The sequence below is a fragment of the Pyrus communis genome, chromosome 7 (assembly GCF_041283825.1).
Source record: "Pyrus communis isolate YQ-2024b chromosome 7, ASM4128382v1, whole genome shotgun sequence".
NCBI classification, from domain to species: domain Eukaryota; kingdom Viridiplantae; phylum Streptophyta; class Magnoliopsida; order Rosales; family Rosaceae; genus Pyrus; species Pyrus communis.
In genome coordinates this window covers 26468900-26481614 of record NC_142571.1, presented here as the reverse complement: position 1 = coordinate 26481614, position 12715 = coordinate 26468900, and the positions used below count along the sequence as shown (strand labels likewise).

Below are 12715 nucleotides of genomic sequence, written 5' to 3'. Positions count from 1 at the left end.
TATTCTTAATCACTTGAAACTTGGAAGTGAAAAGTTTCGAGTTTTATGTACTTGGATGTCAATATCTTTGGTTGAGATGAGTTGAAATTTGAAGCTCTTTATTTTTGGTTATTTTCCTATAATTTTAATATAACTTTAGGTTTTACGCCTGTTTTCTTCTTATGCACTCTTCCTCTTGTGCGTGGCAAGAAAAAGAAAGTGCGAAAATCATTTTCCGTTCATCATAAACCAACTGGAAACCCCTCAATCATAACAAGAAGCAAATTTCGGCCAGAAAATATAGACAAAAGCTCCAACGACATAGCTTATTGTATCAAACCACCAAATACTTAAACTTCAAAAAACAGAGATTAAATAAGTACGCAAGTTCATACGCTAATCTGGTTTTCATTCATCCGTGATTAAATAAGCGTCCTCATTTGTCACGTTGGTCGTTTTATTTTTCATGTACTCAACCAGATGCAAATGCGGCCACCTTGTTCGGCTTAAGTGCTTTCTTTCTCGTACACTTCACTGGCATACTTCCAGTTGATGACTTTCCATATGTTCTTCAGATACTCTGGTCTCACATTCTTGTACTGCAACATGAATAACAGATGCATCTTAATTCATAATTTCATATCAAATGATACGCGAAGAGGATAGCAAGAATGTAATAATACAGACAGCTAACAGGAGCAAATACATCTGACATGTATTCTGGAAAAATTCATCGTTGGACATGGTAAAAAGTGATGACGGTTTTAAATTGAATAAACGATAAGCTTGTTTGAGGTCTCCGTGGCACTTCAGATGCTAATTCAAGTGCTGACAGAAAAGGATGGAGGCTGTGTACAGACACCAGACATTATAGGAAAACAAGAACGGTGTCACTTCCTTTGTGTCTGAAAGAGAACCTAACTATAAACTTCACCACACGGAAAGACCTATCCCCCATAAACAATTCAACTCCAAGGAGCAAAAACTGACTTGTCCTTCACAAAGAGTTTTAACAACCCTCCTACCTAATCCACCTGTACTCCTGAAGATAAACAGTATCTTAGACTTCCAAGGCTCACCAATTGGGCAATTAAGAGAGTGTATCAATCTGTATTGACTCTTATATACTACACTTACAAACTGATAAGTGAAAATAATTAAAGGATATACATGTTATGAAAATATAGATGATGCAAATCGACTTTGCTCAAATTTACCTGTAAGTAGTACGCATGCTCCCAAACGTCAATACCAAGCAATGGAACCAAAGATGCTCCTTTAGTAACCAATGGGTCCTGTAACAAGTTACTCAAATTAAAGAATATTCAGATGAAACAAAAACCTAATTGCATGCTGCATATCAGTTAACTACTACGAGTTATTTGGACAAAGAGATGCAGAACAGAAACCTTTGTAAATCCTAAAGTCCTTAACGTTGAACAATCCTTGAGATGGGGTAACAAGAAAACAAAAAATCTTCAGCATGAGTTCTATGCTGGAGCTAAAGTTTCAGATTAAGTCTAACCGTCATAATCAACAGCCAACAGTAGCCTACATGATTACCAGAAAGAAGATATACCATTCCGTAAGGAACTAATAATGAGGAGTCTAGACTACATTGTGCTGAGAGGCTATCGTTGTTATCAATGAAAAACAACAGGCAGGAGGGATTTGTACAATTTGAATATCGCTACAAGTAATGTTAAGTATTGAAGTAGAATTTTGGGGTTTACCTGATTTGCAGTGGTTTCAACCACAAGTTTCTTTAACTCTTTGTCTAAAGCAAGCCACTGCCAAGAAAGATCAAACAAGCATGTGAACAGGTTGAATATCGATTGAAGCACGTAGTTGAATGACATGGGACAAATACTGTAAAATCAACAAGATGCAAAACTTACCACCCATCCAGAACCCTGCAACGCAGCGCCTTCTGTGTTGATCTTTTGCACCAATGCATCAAAAGAACCAAAACTCATGTCAATGGCCCAGCCCAGGTTGCTATGAGGGGACTCACCTCCACCTTGCTGCCATAAATAAAGCATTACAGTATTAGACAGACGAATGTTTAAAAACAAGCTTGTAAGATAGAGGAATATAGAATTATGAACTTACACTAATCGGAGTCAGATTCTTCCAGAAAATCGAGTGGTTGACATGACCTGCGAGAAAAAGGAAATTCCTTTTTGTTAAGATTAGATTATCTTCCGGGCTGCAGGATGAATGCAAATAAGCTAAATCCTGAGATGAACAAGACATCCAAGAACTTGAAACCAAACAATTAAATCAGCACTTTCGATCACGGTAATTAGTATCAGTAGCAGCCTAATTATGGGAAAACTAACACAATGCTACCTAATTTAATTGCTACTTCTAATATCAATTTACTTCAACAAACAATTATAATTCAACAAAATATTTGAACATTTTAATTAATTTAAGTTTTTTTCTTAACAAATTTAGACAAAAGTTCCTAATCTGAAAATGAAACAAATAAATAATTACAAAAAAAAAATAGCAGAGATACAGAGAGAGATGTTTGACCTCCGCCATTGAACTTGATGGCGCTCTGCAACTTAACAACGGCAGTAGCGTCGCCCTTGCCGATGGCGTCGTGGAGCTGCTCGAGAGCTTTGTTGTAGTTGGTGACGTAAGCCTGGTGGTGCTTTTTGTGGTGGAGCTCCATGATCTCGCCGCTGATCGCAGGCTCCAGAGCGCCATAGTCGTAGGGAAGGTCGGGGAGCGAGAAGGTCTGCAGGCCGCGAGAACGGGCGAGGATTCTGGGCTCGCTCTGGAACCCTGATCGGAGGGCTTTCCTGGCCACGAGAGATCGGAGAGCCATGGAAATGCTGCTTGCGATGAACTGAGAGGAGAGAGAGTGAGAGAGAAGGTGAGAGAAATGTGACGAGCGAGAGTGAGACTTGTTGGAGTTGGTAGGGGCAAATCTGTGGTATGGGCCAGATATATTGGGCCTATTTGAGATCCATCATCAAATGAAACGGATTGGGCTTCTCATTATTTTGTGGGCTTAATCCAACAACTCCTGCCTTAAGTTTTTTATTTTATTTTTAATGGAGGCGGTATCGGGGTTGTGGAAGGATTGAATTTGTACATCAGAATCAATGTTCGTAACTAACTAATCTACAAATTATTTACTTTGGCACCCTTTATGTTTGATTCAAAGATGAATTTCTTTTGCATTCAAACCCTATCTCATTAGTAACACGACTAAGTAGTTTTAGGTTCGACTATTGGTCTCAAAATCGATCTCGGCTACTAAGTCAAGGATTTAGGGATCTCTCGGTTCTTTTAGCTTGTGTTGCGGGCATGCCAATTTGTGGCCTAAGGTCGAGCAAGTAAAGAGAAGTTGGTGATTTTGGTTGCGCTTGATTTGACTTCTTTCAATGCGATTGAAGACCAAGGAACGAACGTGTCTCAGTTGAGGGTTCCGGTGCCACGAAGGACATTAGAAAGGCATTGTTTGTGAAAGTGCAGCGGAATAGATTTAGGGGTTAATGTGATGAGATGTATGGGAAGGTGAATCGCATCAACGCAAACGAACTGATACTCCTATTGCAAGAAAATAAAATGCGAGAGAGTAAAATGCAAGAAAATAGATTTGCGAACAGCGTGGAGTGTATTTGTTGGAAGACCTAATCATCTAAAAATTCCTTAAAAACACAAATGCGTACAAAATTGAACCATTTTCTCTTGGCACCTTAGGATTAGTAACAATGTTCCATTATATTATATGCATCCCTCACTTTAACTAATTTTCGATGTATCAACTTAATGTAATTCGTAATCAACACGAACACGAACACGAACGAAGTAAGGGCGGGACCGACACCCGTTCGAACCGGAGACAGAAGGGTGAAGAAATTTTACACCAATAATATTGTCATTGCTCTCTAACAGCTCTATATGCTGCTATTAGAGCTATCAGGTGTGCAAATGGACGACTGAGTGGTTGCCATCACGCATGCAAATCTTTGTTCGACTTCCATACAGGGCCAATTTGGGGAGCGGAATCAGTTCCTACCCCGCTTCCAGTTTCCACGGCCACTAGAGGATCCGACTCACCTTCCCCTGCCTGAAACCATTTCAAACGAAAAGAGAGGATTTCACAGATAACTTCGTTGCTCAACGATTAAAAAGAACGATTCAATATCTAGAAAGTACGTCGTGCAATTACAGAGATTAAGGAAACTGGGTTAAAACCTGTGATGGCTGCGTTGCTTCTTCAGCAACCTTTTTCTGACCCTCACGAGTGCAAAAGTATGAATATAAAACCATCCCAGCAAGTGCGACGAAAATTCCGAGGATGTTCCTCCAGTCAAATGGATCATGAAGCAAAATATAACCAAATGCCAGCACAAGGCATGTCTTTAGATGTCCAAGAACTTGATAGGTGACAGGAGATGTCTTTCCAATTACAAGAAATGTGCTAAAATTTACCGAGACGGAGATCAGGCAGGACATAATTATGAAAACCTGCAAAATCAGAGAGAGAACACAATCCGTAATTCTTCGAAAGAAAAGCGGGAAAAAGACAAACTGTTCAAATTCTCACCAGCACTTGATTTGTATACTTGAAAGCAAATACATTTTGATTCGTCAAGAACCAATCCAGAAACGGGCCAGTGATTAATAAAGTTCCTGACTGATATGGACATGATTGATACAGGAGTTGCGTTGAAGAAACCTTAAACTTCTTCTGGATGGTATTGGTCATCTGAAAGAAACTAGTCAAGGAAACAAAATCAGACAGGTGAAACTACAATATAGCCTCCTACTAAGACCTCTCAAAAAGACCTTAACAAGGGCGTTCCCGTCAGCTCTTTCTAATGGAAAGTATTCAGCAATATGAACTGCGAGACCTGAACAGCTTCTATCGCGTACGTTAAATATGTTTTACTAGACGGAAACAACATATACAGGAAGTACTGGTGAATTCTTTTACTGATAAGGAACATACATGCAACTTTTTGCCTAATGCAGTCAAATTCAGAAGTGGTTCAGAGACCATGCATCGATGACATTAGACAATATTATTCAAGAATTCTTAAGTCCAAGTATTTTATTTCTTTAATTTTGCAGTGGCGCATGTATCAATGATTTATATTATAGCACAAACTAGACACAGATACCGGTCAAAAAAGAAAACTCTATTGAGGATACAATTTGAGCAACGCATGTTGTAATAACTGCAAGAAGAGACAAGATACTTCCAAGAGCATTAAGTTGAACATCAGTGACTGTTGCAATCCCAACACCAATGAGGAGAATAAGGAGGGCAATCTGAATGCTCCTACTGCAATAAGAATTAAAGTAAAGATAATATGAGAACGAGTATAGTCTATAGGTAAGGAAATCAGAATATAAGATTATGGATTAATCAATGTTTCAGACTAAAAGAGGTAAGAATAAAAACACATAATATATCAAATAACATGATTATATATAGGTAACATTGGAAAACAATTGGCTCTGTAACTAGTTTAAAATTTTGGATATGCTTGAACGGATCAGTAAATCAGCATCTTAGTCAAAAGGAGGCTAAACCTGAATTTCTTCGCGAGGAAAAGGGTCTCCAATAGTACAGTGCAAGGGATGATTGCCAGCTTAGTCATCTAGAATGCAAGAACAATAGAGGATTTCAGAATTCTAATATTTAGAAAAATGCTGAAACGCCAACGTTTTAGAGAAGCTACATAGTCAAAATCCAATTGAAGGAAATAAATATACCTGATAAAAGCCAACCGAATTGAAGCCCAGGCTCAGATTTAACAGTCCAATTGAGATTCCATTCAGAATGCCAAACCCCGTAACAGTCGTTTGATCGAGGGGTTTGTGTTCAAAGAATTTCATCTTTAAAGCCACGTGAAGGGAACAAAAGGTGACTAAAAGATGCCAGCTTGTCAAAGTTGTGGCTGCACAAATATGTATAAGAATCTAATCAGTAATCACTTCCAATTCTGATAGACCAAGTAAACATTAACACAATGGCAACTATCTATCGCATGTTAACAATAGTGCATTCCCGTAATTTCTCTTCAAAAGAGAACATGAAGTGGTGGGATTTACCAATGGGACCGTTTTGAATTGCTAAGAACCCAAATTATATCTCCTTACTGTACAGTATACTGGTTGAATTATATTTTGATGCTCATCAAAGTCAAACTACAAATCGAAAGCTATAAAGTGTGGAATCACGGACAATAACCCCAACCATACCCTTTAAAAACAGAACATACACTTGCAATTGTTTCAAAAGCTCTAATTTTTTGTTTCTACTTAAGTTCATTGTTCAATAGCAACAACTTCATCAATTTCATTTGTTTTGCACATGAAACCTTCAAAACTCATCATTCTTACCAAACTTAAATCCCAAAAAATGAAGGCAACCCAAGTAAATCACCATTGAATGAAATACAACACATGGTCCAAAATTTGAAATACCAACAAAAAATAAGGCAACAATGGAGACTATCCAAAAGTGAAAAGCTTACCAAAAGTGAAACCCAAAGAACTGATGAGGGCCTTGTTGCAAATGACAATGGAGACCGATGAGACCACAGAGAGGGTTAACGCTCCCACTGTCCCCAGCTGAAACCTCTCGCCTTCCCCCATCTTATTTGCCTCCGATCGAACTTCAACCTGTCCACAAACAACCCCAAAAACTCAAAATCATTTTTTCTCGAATAAATGAGAAGAAAAAAACTGCAGAATATCAGTCAGCTCACTGGGAGTAGCAAAAACTGCGAAATGGGCAATCATAGAAACAGAGATTAATGGGTTTAGAGGGGATCGCAGTCTCAAACAACCCCGTAATCATAACAATTAAATCTTTTTTCTATGAAATGACACATAAAATGTTATGCAGAATATGAAGTGAACCCGCAAAGAGTGGCAAAATTTGAGAAATGGGCAATCGTAGAACTAGAGATTAATGGGTTTTGCGGGGATCACAGAATTAAACAACCCCAAAATCTCAAAAATTCAATCTTTTTACCATAAAATGAGAAACAAAATGCGGAAAATGAAATGAACTCACTGAGAGTGGCAAAAAATGATAGATGGGCAATCAAACAAACATATATTGATGGATCTTAAGTCACAAAAACCCCCAGAATCTTAAAAACTCATCATTTTTGTCCATAAATCAGAAGAAAGATAATAAAGAATAGCAAGTGAACTCACTGAGAGTGACAGAAACCGATAAATGGGCAATCAGAGAACCAGAAGGTGAGTTGTTTGGAAGGGATCAGAGTCTCAGATCTGATGGATGGCTGAGATCAATTGGACGTTAAAGCCCAGTTAATTGTGCTGTCTGTCTCTGTGATTTGCTTGTGGAATTGGACTGTTGGGGTCGGCTGATTAGAGAGAGATGCACCTAACAATATGCGTCGAACATCAGAAATACGAAATTGATATTTGTACGAGTAAGAGACATGAAGAGATGGAGAGATGGAGAGAGAGGTCTGACAGCTGACAGAAGTGAGTGAGGTCGGTGGCTTTCGCGTCTCTGTCCTTCTCTTTTCTTGCTGGAGAATGAGAGAGGACGCGGACGATTAAAAAAGCTTTGGCCTTAGGTGGGAGTTACGTACGAAAGATTCTACGGATTCTCTTTCCTCGTAATTTTCATCTTGGCATATTTGCTTATTTGCTCTACAAACGTATATAGACCTGTCAATTTTTTTTTTGAATTTTAATTCTTCTTGAACTTTATAATCAGTCTTTTTTTTTTTTTTTTTTGAATTTTAATTTTAGCCGGTTACACTTTAAATTTTTATATATAGTCAATTTCCTTCTAATGCTAGATTTTAAATTTTTCATCCAATTTTCCATCTATTTTGATCATCCGGCCAGCACATGATAATTGTAGGGGGCATAAGAATGGAAGATTAGATAGATGAAAATTGGATGAATAATTTTAAAATCTAAACACTATGAGGGAAATTGGCTATTTATAAAATTTTAGGGGGTAATCGGTTAAAATTAAAATTCAAGAGGAAATTGGCTAGTTATAAAAGGTCATGGGTAATTAGCTAAAATTAAAATTCAGGGGGAAATTGGCTAGTTATAAAAGTTCATGAGAATAATTGGCTAAAATTAAAGTTCATGGAGAAATTAGCAGCTCTATGCAAGTTCGGAGGGCAAAATGGCAAATACCTCTTTTTTCTTTTCCGGTCCTTATTTGAATGATCACGATTAAATCATTCTAATATTTCGTGTTGTCTTATTAGGCGAAAAAAAATCTTACTCCCTACTAGAAATGGTGGTTAATTCTCCTATCTCCTATTTTTTCTCCTTTTTATCTTCTTATTTGAACGGTTACGATTAAAGAATCTCAACATTTTTTTGTATTTTTTGAGAGAAAGACAAAAAGAAAAGTGAGAGAAAAGGGAAGGGAAATGAATTTAGAGGAAAAATGATCTTACTCAAAGATGATGGTTAAGCGGTGACTTAAAAAAAAATTATTTGAATATTATATAGAAATCTTGAACCAAAAATAAAAAACAAAAAATGAGACTGAATATGCTAGGGCTGTCACATCCTCGCCCGGGGCGGATCACTTCCCGAGCCCGCTCCACTACCGTAGCACGATATTGTCCGCTTTGGGCTTACCATTCCCTCACGGTTTTGCTTTTGGGAACTCACGAGCAACTTCCCAGTGGGTCACCCATCATGGGATTGCTCTAGCCCTCTTCTCGCTTAACTTCGGAGTTCCTACGAAACCTGAAGCCAGTGAACTCCCAAAAGGCCTCGTGCTAAGTAGAGATGGGAATATACATATAAGGATCACTCCCCTGGGTGATGTGGGATGTCACAATCCACCCCCCTTAGGGGCCCGACGTCCTCGTCGGCACACACGCAACCAGGGTTAGGCTCTGATACCAAATTGTCACATCCCGGCCCAGGCAGGACCACTTCCCGGGCCCGCTCGACCACCATAGCACGATATTGTCCGCTTTGGGCTTACCATTCCCTCACGATTTTGTTTTTGGGAACTCATGAGCAACTTCCCAGTGGGTCACCCATCATGGGATTGCTCTAGCCCCCTTCTCGCTTAACTTCGGAGTTCCTACGGAACCCGAAGCCAGTGAGCTCCCAAAAGGCATCGTGCTAGGTAGGGATGAGAATATATATTTAAGGATCACTTCCCTGGGCGATGTGGGATGTCACAATCCACCCCCCTTAGGGGCCCGACGTCCTCGTCGGCACACACGCGGCCAGGGTTAGGCTCTGATACCAAATTGTCCCATCCCGGCCCGGGGCGGATCACTTCCCGGGCCCCCTCCACTACCGTAGCACGATATTGTCCGCTTTGGGCTTACCATTTCCTCATGGTTTTGCTTTTGGGAACTCACGAGTAACTTCCTAGTGGGTCACCCATCATGGGATTGCTCTAGCCCTCTTCTCGCTTAACTTCGGAGTTCCTACGAAACCCGAAACCCGAAGCCAGTGAGCTCCCAAAAAGCCTCGTGCTAAGTAGAGATGGGAATATACATATAAGGATCACTCCCCTGGGTGATGTGGGATGTCACAAGGGTTGGATTCGGTTCAAAACAGTTTGGTTTTTTGCCAAAACCGAAACCAAATCAAAATTTCGGTTTGGTTCTTTTTTTTTTTTGGGTTCGGTTTTGTTTTGGTTCAGTTTTGTTCGGTTCGGTTTCGGTTTTTTTTTTCAAAAAAATAAAATAAATTGAAATATAAAATTTTAACATCTCCAACACAATCACACTTCAAGTCTTCCACACCTAAAATAAACATAACAAAATCCGAACTTTAAATTTACATTGCACGGATTTATTCTTGTCTCATAAATTTATATTGCAGTAGCAAAGGTGCTTATACATTAATGCACAGGTTAGTTGTAATGGTGTTGAAGCCTTAAGTTAAACAAATAAGATTGATGCTTTCTGAAATAACGTATTTATCTGTATAATTTTTGGATTCTTTCATGTATTCTTGAATATATATTCTAATTATTCCTTGCTTTGTTCATAAAATTTAACTTTCTTCAGACTGCTGCAGCGAAAGGAGAAGCACCTACTTGTCAGGATTCATCAGATGCACAGCCAATGGTTAGAAACCCTTAAATCAAAACCTCCCATTTTTTCTAATTGACAACCGTTTTAGTAATAAAAATATTAATTTATAATTATTTATAAAACTTTGGTTCGGTTCGGTTTCTGAATCCTAGAAACCAAACCATATTTGGTTGGGTTCGGTTTAACAGTTTCGGTTTGATTTTTTTTCGGTTCGATTTTTTTTGGCTTTGGTTCAGTTTGGTTTTTGATTTTTTTCGATTGTCAATTTTTTGAACCCACCCCTAAAATCAGCGACCTCTAAATTATATGTGCGACCATATCACAAACATAGAAAACTTGGCCAATGTCATTTTCCCTGTTGGGAGTCTCGCTCTCTTTGCAAAGAATTTCATGGTGAAGGGTGGATTAGAATATAAATTGTTTTGTTAATAGTTGTTGCATGTTCATTTGTATTGAAAAATAAATATTTTATGTCTAATTGTCTACTACGGTACGGCCAAATATCCAAACTTTATGGCATTTAGAATTTTGTAGATTTGAAAAACGTAGTGCCTAAAAAGTTACAAATTCAGATTCTCTTTCGGATTTGGCGTCACGAGTCAGCAGATTGAACAATTCGGCTTTTAGTTTGTGTTAGGTGACTAAAAATATGATTAATAAAGACCATAAAATTTAAAATAAATTTTTTGAATTTGTTAACACTATTCAGTGAGGTACCGTTTGCATACCAAACGGAAAGGAGGTTTCATGCTACGTTTGGTGTACACACATGCCATAATGGAACAAAGGATTAAATGACAATTGTATCCATCCACTCTGACGAGTTCAACCTTACATGAGCACCGTCGATTAGTCCAACGTCATCCCTCACATCTTCCGCCTAATCCTCGTTGTCCCATTCCTTGAGCGACAGCGTCGGCCACGTCCTGCGAGTGGGTGGTCTTGAGGTTTTGGCGATGAAGGGCGACGGTCTCGTCGTGGGATAAGCAAGGAGGAGGAATGTGGCGAGAGGAAAGTGGGGTTGGGTTCGGATGGGTTTATTGGGATTGGGTTAGCCTAGGTTGCAGGGTTTGTGATAGATGAGGAAGATGAGGCTACATGAGAAAGGGTAAATAGTGAAATTAATGAAAAATATGAGGGGTATTGTTGTCCAAAAGTTATAATTTTGTGTTCCGTTGGTTGGAACAAGTAGTTCTAGAGGGAGGGTGGTACAAAAGTTGACTAAAATCTGTTCCACGAAACAGTGCGTGACAGATAAATTGGCATACCAAATGTAAGACGAGTGCATCCGTCTCGCTACTTTTGTCTCATCCACGTACCAAGTACTTGAGTTTTGAGACCTCGATTAAAAATTTACAGATATATTTTTCCAAATTTCTTTTGGTACCCTGTTTTTGTCGTTACTCAATTGGATAGGTGTCCCAGCAAAGAATCCTGAGCAGACCAAAGTAGGGGTGGGCAAACGGGTATGGGAACCGTGGGTCGGGGCGGGTAATCAAGGTTCAGGGCAGATAAGGGCCGGTTCCAATTTTATCAAAAGAGAAACGGGGTGGGGCTTTGAAATTTAAGGGGTGGGGCGGGTCCAAATGTATAGAAAAATGGGCCCCAAACCGACCCATTTGTGATTGCAATGCACGAACGAGATTGAAGAGTAAGCTACCATCTAATTTGAATCGTTAATACCTAGGTCTCATCCTCTAGCAGTCGAGCTCGACTCTGTCACAGACTCACAATGTCGCTGGACTGTATTCGAACTCGATTCTCTCTCGGCGTCAGTCATCTCCTCCAACACCCCGACATCATCGCCATCACGAGTCTTTGCCTTGGAAACCACCACGACGGCCCAGCAACCTCGATTGTCCTCCTCGAGTCCTCAACGACATCCCAGACTTAGAGAACCCAGGCACCCGCACCACCCATCTTCTCGATTCTCCTTCTCTCATCCTCGATGACATCACCGCCGTCGCGACCACTAACACTCCATCGCCGTTGCCAATTCAGGTGAATTCTTTAACCTCTGATGTTAATTGATGCTTAAACCTGCCAAATATAAACCTAGTCCTTCCCATATTTTACATAATTTCTTGTGTGTTTGTAGTTCTTCCCTTCAATTACATAATTTCTGAATTTCAATTGCATAATTTTATAATTTCTGGATTACATAATTTATGGATTTCAATGTGGGTTTTCGATTTGAATTAGACTTTAGTTCTTCCCTTCAATTGCATAATTTATGGATTCCAACTTTTTTCGATTCCAAACTTCAATCTATAGTCACACGCGCACTCGCACTCTCGCAGTCGGAAGAAGAGCTCGAGAGCCTTGGGAAATAATTCAACAAGATCAACAAGTAAGTAGCTCAGCTGAGGATTGTGAGTATTTTTTTTTTTTAATTTTTCCTATTTGAATGTTATCTTGATGATCGGTTGTTTTCCAAAAATACATCCTTAAGGTTATTAAATCCTGAACTTTTGGATTGTACATGTGTTTAGAAACTCATAACAACTTGTGAAACTTGTATTTGCTAAACAATTATCGAATGATAATAATTATCTTGGCACCATAAGTTAGGTTAGAATTTGTTTTTAGATCATTGACTTTGAAAAATAAGTTCAATTGGTTTTGTAATGGATGAGGAAATTGGTTAAAGAGGGTCGGTGTGGTTGCATGGAATTGCGATG

The 12715-nt window shown here is 39.0% G+C and overlaps 2 protein-coding genes across 4 annotated transcripts; both read right to left on the bottom strand.

Moving 5' to 3' along the window:
• Window positions 1-264: 264 nt before the first annotated feature.
• Window positions 265-2906, bottom strand: LOC137735716 (superoxide dismutase [Mn], mitochondrial). Its single transcript, XM_068475160.2, has 6 exons — window positions 2521-2906; window positions 2092-2138; window positions 1878-2003; window positions 1713-1769; window positions 1197-1274; window positions 265-578 (listed from the first exon to the last, which is right to left on the bottom strand). Exons 1-6 carry the CDS (start codon window positions 2816-2818, stop codon window positions 486-488), a joined length of 699 nt encoding a protein of 232 aa, XP_068331261.2. The 5' UTR covers window positions 2819-2906; the 3' UTR covers window positions 265-485.
• A 710-nt stretch (window positions 2907-3616) lies between these two features.
• On the bottom strand, window positions 3617-7662 carry LOC137733475 (UDP-xylose transporter 3). Of its 3 annotated transcripts, XM_068472624.2 has the most exons (9): window positions 7466-7661; window positions 7180-7372; window positions 6489-6636; window positions 5725-5909; window positions 5542-5609; window positions 5158-5290; window positions 4550-4711; window positions 4198-4470; window positions 3617-4069 (listed from the first exon to the last, which is right to left on the bottom strand). In XM_068472624.2, exons 3-9 carry the CDS (start codon window positions 6607-6609, stop codon window positions 3953-3955), a joined length of 1059 nt encoding a protein of 352 aa, XP_068328725.2. In that variant the 5' UTR covers window positions 6610-6636; window positions 7180-7372; window positions 7466-7661; the 3' UTR covers window positions 3617-3952. The 3 variants fall into 3 exon arrangements, with proteins under 3 accessions (XP_068328725.2, XP_088552863.1, XP_068328726.2); XM_088696737.1 differs by having other exon boundaries at window positions 7180-7662; XM_068472625.2 differs by lacking the exon at window positions 7466-7661 and having other exon boundaries at window positions 7034-7207.
• Window positions 7663-12715: the final 5053 nt, after the last annotated feature.